The sequence below is a fragment of the Haemaphysalis longicornis genome, unplaced genomic scaffold (genome assembly GCF_048455015.1).
Source record: "Haemaphysalis longicornis isolate Haplotype H1 unplaced genomic scaffold, Haemaphysalis longicornis Haplotype H1 scaffold_2, whole genome shotgun sequence".
Lineage (NCBI taxonomy): Eukaryota > Metazoa > Arthropoda > Arachnida > Ixodida > Ixodidae > Haemaphysalis > Haemaphysalis longicornis.
The window spans coordinates 288329798-288339268 of record NW_027526295.1 but is presented as its reverse complement, the minus strand read 5'-3'; the positions used below and the strand labels follow the sequence as shown (position 1 = coordinate 288339268).

Below are 9471 nucleotides of genomic sequence, written 5' to 3'. Positions count from 1 at the left end.
CCAAATATATTGACGTGAAATTCGGAAGACGAAGAGGAAATGCCCAGTCAAGCGCAGGGGAAAAGATACCTACACCAGCTTTTTTGTCTCGAACAGAAGCATCTGTGGCTATAACCACATGTGTCGGGAACTCTTCTAGGTAGTTTTCTAAAAGGCCAGATATCGTTCTCTCCGGCAAGCATTTGGCATTGGAGGGAAAAATGTTGACGAAGTCAATGTCCACCAGCGCAGTGCGATAGTCAAACGTAGGTACAGATAATATGTTGATATTTAAAGGGGCGAGCAAGGACTTGTCCCTCTGGCGTCGTCGTCGTCGTCGTCGTCGGCGTTGTCCACCCCTCCCCCATTCTCCTCGCCGCGCCAGCTGCGCTCTCCACCGCTCACCCCTTCTCCTCTCCGATAGCGAACACTTTCTCGCGAGGGGCATTGGATTGTATTCGATTGGATTGGATTGAATTGGATTGGCTTGGCTTGACTTGCATTGGATTGGATTTGGATTGGATTGGATTAAAGTGGATTGTGTTGGATTGTGTTGCGTCATAGCCGCGGCACGTTGAGTCACAGCTGCGGCACGTTGCGTCATAGCCGTGGCAGACGCGCTGGGGCCGGCGCATGTGCAGTACTCTCTCTTCCGCGGTTTCCTCTACTTCGGGCACGCTGCGCATATAACCGGTGTGCCGTTTTCCGGCGAAGCAACATCCACGCTTGGCTCAAACACCTATAGTTCATCTCACAACCTAGCTGCAGCAGTGTGGAGGCTACATTGTTGTCCCCCTCAGGGCGCCTAACTCACCGCGAAGGAAGCGACAAAAAGCGCCGGGGCCGTGGGGTGCCACTTGCCGAGAGGGGAGAAGGGAGTGTCCTTTCAGGACCCCCTTCACGGCGGATTAGGCGCCCTCAGTGGGCGCACTATTGATAACAATGTAGCCTCCACAGTGCTGCAGCTAGGTTGTGAGATGAACTATAGAGTCCACGCCGCTTTACAAGTACGCCAACGTCGTCATCGACTGGGACCGGCTTACGCAGTCCCCTCAACGTTATGCGCGCTATAAAACGCGGTCCCTTCGCCGCTCCGCCTATGCGTCGCATCTACACAGGGGTTCCCGCGAGGGGAGGTGGGAGTTTTTCTTTCCTCCATGCCGAGCGCCGGACATGGAGTAAGCCATTTTGCTTTGTTTTGCATACGAAACCTCCGCCAGGTGCATCTTCTCAGAGAAGCATTTTTTACTCGTTTTAATTAATATAATTCACTTCAAAATTATCATACAATTTTATAATGCGGGCTTAATTATTTAGGTGTTAATTTTGATTTTGCCGGCTTTATTTTCAGCAGACTTACGAACTACTACTACACGTACCCTAAGAATTCGCAGTTTCATTTCAAAACGCGAAATCGTCTCTACTCGTTGCTTTATCATCCAGTAGCAACTTGCTTTTATTAACGGAAACATGGGTTAATAGTGACGTAAATGATCAGGAAGTTCTGGCTGACTTGCCAAATTTTCAGATCTTCCGTAAGGACCGGGATGGCAGGATGGGAGGAGGGGTGCACATTGCTGTTAGCCAGGACCTACCAGCAACTTTGGTGAATCTTGCGTCCGACTTGGAGATAATATGGATAAAATATCAAGCTGTACTACAATCAGTTTTAATTGGCGTGTGCTACAGACCCCCACAGAGGAATCCCCGGCAAGCTTAATTCTGTGCTAAATTAACTTTATACAAAGTACCCTAATGCCCATATTATCTTGTTTGGCAACTTTAATTTCCCGAATATTGACTTGACTGACCTAATCTAACTGTTAACGGAGGACTACACAGTGAGACGAGTGAATTTGTTAATGTTTGTCTAAATTTCAACCTAGCTCAAGTTGTCACCAAGCCAACCCGCGTAAACCAAAGACTGTGAAAGCACATTAGACCTAATACTAACCAGTGTTCCTGAAAGCATAACATATATTTCCTACTTGCCAAAAATAAGTGACCATAAAGATAGACGTGGCGCAAATTTACGGCGGCGGGCAGTCGCTGTAGTGGTTTGAGCTCAGACACCACGGTTTTGTCTAGCGTTCCAAGGCGGGGGTGGAGGGTGGCCGTGCGCTTATTTTCCTGCGTAAAATACGGGTACCTCCCTTATCGGCGCAGCGTTATCACCGAACTCGAAGAGCAGCTGCATTCCGAGAAATGGAACGCCTCGCGACTCTATCGCCAGATGGCGTACACTGCGCTGCGTTCCTCAAGCCCGCAAAATAAAGTCGCTTCAGGGGCCTTATCCATTCCCAAAGCGTGCCGCTGTGTTGGTGTATCTCGATTTCGTCGGTTTCGTGGTTTTATCTGTCCATCAAGCCGTCTCGTTCCAAAGGACGCTGCGCTGGCTGCGCTAGGTTGATCCCGTCGCAGCTCCGAGACGTGGTCGCTATGCTGCACGAAATAGAGTACGCCGCGGTTCGCACAGCGCAGATCGACGACTGTGAGAGGATCGCCGAAATTATGGTGAGGCAGTATACGAGCATTGTGCATTCCTTTGCTGTAACGTGCGGGGTCTTCAAAATAACGCTATTTTGCAGCGCACCGAAAGAAAAAAACAAAAGAACTCGCCAATCGGGGGTTTTCCGGCAGGCGTGAAGCCCCAATTGTTTACTCGATGGAGAGCGTGCGAATGGTCAGCGCAGCTTCTGTGGGAGGCGCATGGCAATCTCTTTTTTGCTGTTGGTTCGAGGGGGACTCGCCCGGTCGCATTCCCGTGGGACTTCATGACCCACGGGTTTAGAAAAGCATCGTGTACGAGCACGAAAATGTTTACCAATAAATAGACATGTTCTTAATGGTACAGTTTGGTTCTTTCAGGAATATATCATCTGAAATAAAAATAGAAATAAACACATTTTGGGTATAGTTTTCACTAGATGACTCTAGCTGTCTAGAAAGTGCGAGTTTTCTGTATTAATTTCAGTACAGTAGTCACATTTTCTAAAATAAGCAAGCTAGCCCGTTGTGAACGTTTGTGTGCATTTGTAAAACATTACGTATTCGTGCACGATGTTTTTTAAGCCCGTGGGTGAGCGTCGGATAGCTGCGGTAAGCGGGATGCAGACAATTCACCGAACGCCGTTGCATCTAACGCCACTTCATAGAAGCCGTTTCATCGAATGCCGTTTGGTAGAAGGACGTTTCGTCGAGGGCTTTTTATCGAAATTGGTTGCACACAATAGAATAGAGTCTTCAGGGTGCACGGACAGAAATAAATCAGATTGATATTTTTTTCGCACTTTTATTTCATCCTGTTTGTTTTGATATTTCGGATGGACCACTTGTAATGCTTAAGAAACTGCTGATTTGTTTTTTTTTCAAGATGGATAAGCATTGATGAGTTCGCTGATACTGGCATTTATATAAGTTATATGACGATATTCGATTTATATAAGTTATATAACGATATTCAGAGCGGCGTAAAAAATGGAAATTGACAACTACCGCCCATGGGAATCCACAGCTCTGCCTTGATGGTTGCCCATACATCATCGACAAAAAGGTCGAATGTAGAGTGTATTGGAAGTGCCGAGCCATGTGGTCATTATTCAAGAAGAAAGGCAAGCCGACCAACAGGTACGCAGAACTCAAGAAAGCACTAGGGTAGAGGTCTTGCGTGCGAATGAAGCTTCGAAACTAATTGTTACTTTCACTACTAGCTTCCTGTACAGATCGTCCAGGCAAGAGCCAATATTCTGAAGGCACTTTCATATATATATATATATATATATATATATATATATATATATATATATATATATATATATATATATATATATATATACTCGCTTGAAAGCTTTGCTTGCGGTTCCGTGTCACTCTTGGTGAGGGTAAGCTTGAACCAGTCGAATGAGATCTTTCTCCTTCATGCCCCGGCATCGATTCGAAACGCGTCGAAGCGTGTTGGAGACATTGCGGCGGATAGTTCCTGTCACCTTACGTCTTTTCCGTGATCGCTATCCTTGCTAACAACTGACCCACATGAACAATTTGTCCAACCAAAGGAACGTCAGCGTCGTGCCACAGGCGCTCTCATGATCCCACAGTGGAGAGCAGACCTTCCCAGTAGACTCGCTCGCTAGAGGAGGTCTTGCTGCGTAGACTTAGAGTTGGGGTGGCCCTCTGTCTTGCGGTAACTCGGGCGTGGCCACCGCGATATTATGCCCCGTTTGCCAACAACTGCCCCTTCTGTACGGCTCCTGCCGAAGACGCTGACACGAATTACCTCTTATGGACGTGCCCTTCCCTGACTGCAGCGAGATCACGACACCTTCGTGGCACAGGCCTGCATCCTGGGAGACAGACCCCCGATCTCTATAGCGATGGCTGTGGTCGCCCCACTACCGCTCTCTCTTCTGGACTTTCTCCGAGAAACTGGTGCGAACCTGTATCTATAGGACTTTCTAAACTATGCCAAAGGGCATAGTACCGCAATTTAAAAAAATACAAGGACACCGGAGCTCGGTTCTCTCAGCAGTGTCTCGTTGTGCCAGTTTGTGTCAGCCCATCCTTTTATCTTTCTTTTTTGCCGTTACATCGCCTCTTTGTATATACTTCTTTTAGAACCTACAACCGGCGGTAGTAATTCTAAAAACCAAACAAATGCGTATTTTTAATTGAAGGCATACTGCTCGCCTTGCTTATGCGCTTGCATTTTGCTGTAAATGGGCCAAAGATATTCTTCTTTTTAAACATTGTTGATATCTATGAAACGTTCCCCCAGTGCTGGTAGTTGTGCAAGAATTCCGGCCATGTATATTTCGTGTGTAGACAAATTGCAGCAGACGTGTTTTTCGTTTTCGTGGTGGTGTTTGGTTGCGACCTTAAATCTTCCAAGAACTCTACGCCAAATAACAGGCGGGGTTTCGCCGAAATGTACTTCGCATATGGAAATGTGCGTTGGCATCTTTTCATATGCCTCCCGTCGCTGTTACAGCCGCCTCGGCCTACGTCACCTGAAACCCCAATCGCTTGGACCCGTTTGAACGCTTCGAGATGCCCTTTGTGCCCGTTGATGCGTGGTGTAAGATGGAGTGTGAAGCAGGTGTAGGACCCGGTAGGTGGCAAAAGAGGAGGGAATGGGAACGATGGTGAGTGAGACTGCTGAAGAATCAAAGGAGCGACATGCAGCCAATGTCGCAGCCAAGCGAACAAAAGGGACCAGTGTGAGGCCGAGGAAGAACGCCAAGCACGGCTGGTACGCGGTGAGGAACACCGAGTGGCGGACTTCTGGAGCCGGAGCAAAAGCTCTCGCTTCGGCCCGATCCTCATCGCTTGACCAAACACCTCGCATTACTCAACATATAAACCAAACCAATGCGCTGCCGTGTGAAATGGTAGGGTTTCGCCCAAAACTGTCCACTCAAGATATCTTGCTGCAGTTATCGAACGAGGTCATCCAGCCGACTAGCAAGGTAGACACTACAGCACTGCTGGCCTTAGACCTAAAAAAGGCCTTCGACACAGTGACACACGTTGCTATCCTTACTGGCCTGGCATCTATTAATCTTGGACACAGAACGTATAACTACGTCAAAGCATTTTTGACGGCGCGTACCGCAACAATACGGATTGGTCACAATGAAGATGGTCCATTTAATCCAGCAAACAGAGGCACTCCTCAAGGAGCCGTTATTTCACCCCTCCTCTTCAATCTGGCTCTCCTTCGCCTAGCACACGAACACGAATTGAAACAGATTCCAAATCTCCGTTTTAGTTTGTATGCTGACGACATTACGCTCTGGGTCACGGGGGGTAGCGACGCGCACATCGAAAGCACCCTTCAGGCTGGCGCAGACGTGGTCTCAACTGAGGCAGGCCTCGTGTGCTCTCCCACGAAATCAGAGCTTCTCATTCTCCCTCCCAAAAAGACAGCCTCTGCAACCTCTAAGTTCGAAATTCTGGTACAAGGTCACCCCGTTCCTCAGGTACCAAAACTCAAGGTGTTAGGCCTCATTATTCAGCAGAATCGAACCAATTCGGAACTCATAAGGCAATTAAGTGCCCAAGTAGACCAGCTGATAGCACTCATCAGAAGGGTGTCCAATCGAAATCGAGGTCTGGGCGAGAAAGACAGACTCAGCCTCGTACAGGCATTTTTCATTAGTAGGCTCGTCTATACCTTGCCCTACATTCGCGCTAGCAAAACGGAGCTAACTAAAATCAACTGCCTCATTCGGAAAGCATATAGGGCGGCTCTGCAGCTACCTCAGCATGCTTCCACTGCCCGGCTTAATAATCTTGGGGTCTACAATACTGCTGAGGAGCTCATCGAGGCGCACCTCTCCTCACAGCGGGAACGCCTAGAGCGCTCACCACCAGGTCGAGAAATACTTAAGGCGCAGAATATCCCTGTCTCAGACCTGGTGCAGGAGGAATGTTCCATCCCGACAGATGTCCGAGAGCATCTTATCGTTCGGCCTCTGCCCAGGCATATGCATCCGGTTTACAACGCACCACGACGACTCTCAAGGGCTCGAGCCCTCGCCCGACAGCTACCCATCCGGCCCGATATCGTCTACGCAGATGCCGCAGAATACAGGCACCGAAATGCTTACGCGGTGGCAGTTATCAACCACCCACACTCCCCCCCAGTTAATGCAATCACCATCCGCACTGATTCACCAGCTAAGGCGGAAGAGATGGCAATCGCTCTGGCTCTTACTTGTCGGCCACAACCTAGAATCATAATATCAGATTCGAAACTGGCCATTCTAAATTTTGCACGAGGCAATATCTCCTCGGATGAGCTCCAAATTCTCCAACAAAATCCGCCCACTATCTCTGTGGAACTCGTCTGGGCCCCTGCCCATGCAGGGCTACAGGGGAATGAGGCGGCACACATGGCGGCCCGAGAGCTTACACACCGGGCCGGCATGAGCCCCTTTCCCCACCACGGCGCCAGGTCCACCAGAGACAAACTGATCACTTTTAACGATATTACAGAGCACTACCGTCTCTCCCGTCGTATCTACCCACCATCCCATACATCCCTTCCACAACATAAAGTGCGAACATGGAGACTCCTTCAAACGGGAGCCTTCCCAACGAGATCCCTTCTCCACCACATTCGCCCGTCAGAATTCCCCTCTCCCGAATGTCCCCTTTGTGGTGCGTATGCATCACTCACCCATTGCATGTGGGAATGCCCTCAAGACCCTTTCCCCCCAATCACCAGCAGCGAGCAGTGGGAGGAGGCGCTGGGCAGCTCCGACCTGGCCACCCAGGAGCTCTTGGTTGAACGAGCTGCTTTAGTCGCCACCAGCCTGGTGGCCACCCCGTCTCCTTAACCCATCTGTTCATAATAAAGTTTTCTCTCTCTCTCTCCCACGCGTGAACCTTTAGGAATGCAATGCTAACGCGTTCCTAAGGATCCAGACAAGGGTAGCATCCCGGGCGCGTTGGTACTCTATAATTACACCAAATAATTGCGCAGAAATATTGCGCTTTGTGTGTCCGTCCTCACTTCGTCCATGTCTCCCCGTTTTTGCGCAATGATTTGGTGTAACTAAGAGTCCACCCTTGGATCTTTTATTATTTTTTTCCCAGCCCTTGATGTTCATACCCAGCACCGGTTCTGTCCCGTCCCCATGATGTTTCCCCCAATTCAACTCATTTTCAACCTACCGAAGCCTACACGAGGGCCTTTAGTTTTTTGCCTTTTTCCTTTAATTTTTTGCCTTTTCCTTTCCTGCAGGGAGACCGTCCGGACATTGCATACAGGGATGCGGACGCCATAGCTTCATGTAAGTTTCGCGTGATCATTGTTTTCGGTCGAAGTGAATCCTGTTCCCATGTGGGCGAAATGACTGCCAAACGATCAGGCGGGCGTTCAGAGGCACACAGGTCATCTATGACCTCACCTCAAATCAATTTTATGACCAACCCTAAACAACGCTGTGGTTCGTACCGCACCATCACCTCCCGTTTGAGTCGTCACTGCAGACCTCATTTCAAACTTCCCAAAAAATGATTGTATGGGTGCGCGGCTCAATTGAATACGAATAGCTGTGAAAACTTGACTTTGAATATCGCATCTGCTGTTGAGTATTGGGCCATTTTTAAGATTACACATTTGGCTATTCCTATAGAGCGGGGCATACACGCAAGCGTGTCCGAGAGGATCAGATTTGAAATTCCCCGTCGAGATAAGGAAAAATTATTCTCTTCGTCGCTTTCGTTACGCGAAAGGAAAAGAAAGGCGGAGGACCATATGTATACAGCAAATACGGGGCAGCGGTGCTCGCCGCTATCACAACTCCATACGTGTCAAAGCCTGCGCCAGTGCACGAAGCTATCACAGTTACAGTGCATATCGTTCCCAAGGGAGGAACAAATTCGGGAGCCGTATATCGGCATGTATACCAAAGTCGTAGTTAGCCGCATAGGCGACAGCCTGGATTCCCATCAGCCCAGAGAGCAGGTTGGGTTTAGGAACGGGTGCTCAACCATGCATCACATCCATGTCATCCATGTCGTCAACCAAGGGATAAAAAAATCCGCAGAGTACACTAAACCCCTTTACATGGCATTTATCGATTACGAGAAAGCGCTTGATTCCGTGTTCACCGCAGCCGTTTTAGGAGCAATAAAAGACCAGGGAATAAAGGAAGCCTAGATAAGACTAGTTAGCAGAGACGCCCAGCGCTTGAAACTTCAGGTGGGTCCGGCGAGGTGCGAAATGGTCCAAGGCCTTTGTGGCGGGTATCAGGGTGAAGCTGATGACTTAGCGAACACGATGATACTAATTATAGAGCGCTGCTACAGGGAGGTCCAAAGCCAGGGCGGTGCAAAGCAGTAGTCCATGTGAAGCGGGTGTGGGCTGCGCAGCCCCCTGGTGGCGTTTTCCATCGGCCGTCAACCTTTCAGGGCTACGTAAGGAAACTTACGTAGCCCCTCGGGTTCAACCTGAGTATCAAGCATATGTCGGTCCAGCGAATCCCCTCCTCGATGACGAGTTCACCCTGGCAGAATTAAACTCAGCAATCAGTAAATGCACTGGCAACAAGGCACCGGGACCGGACATGATCACGTGTCTCAGGAATCTAGGGGAAGAAGATGGCCAACTCCTCCTCCAAAACATGAACGATGTGTGGACAGGCAGGCAGCCTCTCCATATAACATGGAAAGAAGGCAAGATGGTATTCATCCCTAAGCCAGGAAAGAAAATAGCCGTCAGCAACTAGCGACCAATAACGCTCACATTAAACGTAGGTAAACTTATGGAACGAATGGTACTCCAGCGACTCCAAAACCACCTTGAAGAGATGAACATAATTCCATTTAACATGATAGGTTTCAGGCAACATTTATCGACACAAGATGCATTCCTTGCCCTCCATGAGGAAGTAACGGCAGAACCGAGTTCGGCACAAGTCAAAGCCATCCTGGCGGTGGATCTCAAGAAGGCGTTCGGCTACGTTGACCACGACGCCATACTCG

The 9471-nt window shown here is 49.0% G+C and overlaps 1 protein-coding gene across 1 annotated transcript in view; it reads left to right on the top strand.

Moving 5' to 3' along the window:
• Positions 1–2267: 2267 nt before the first annotated feature.
• Positions 2268–9471, top strand: part of LOC144170839 (thialysine N-epsilon-acetyltransferase-like) — a 21404-nt gene continuing 14200 nt past the window's right edge. Inside the window, exons 1-2 of the mRNA XM_077700856.1 lie at positions 2268–2493; positions 7727–7775. Coding sequence (XP_077556982.1) covers positions 2419–2493; positions 7727–7775 — 124 coding nt within the window. The 5' untranslated portion in view covers positions 2268–2418. The remainder of the gene's footprint in view (positions 2494–7726; positions 7776–9471) is intronic.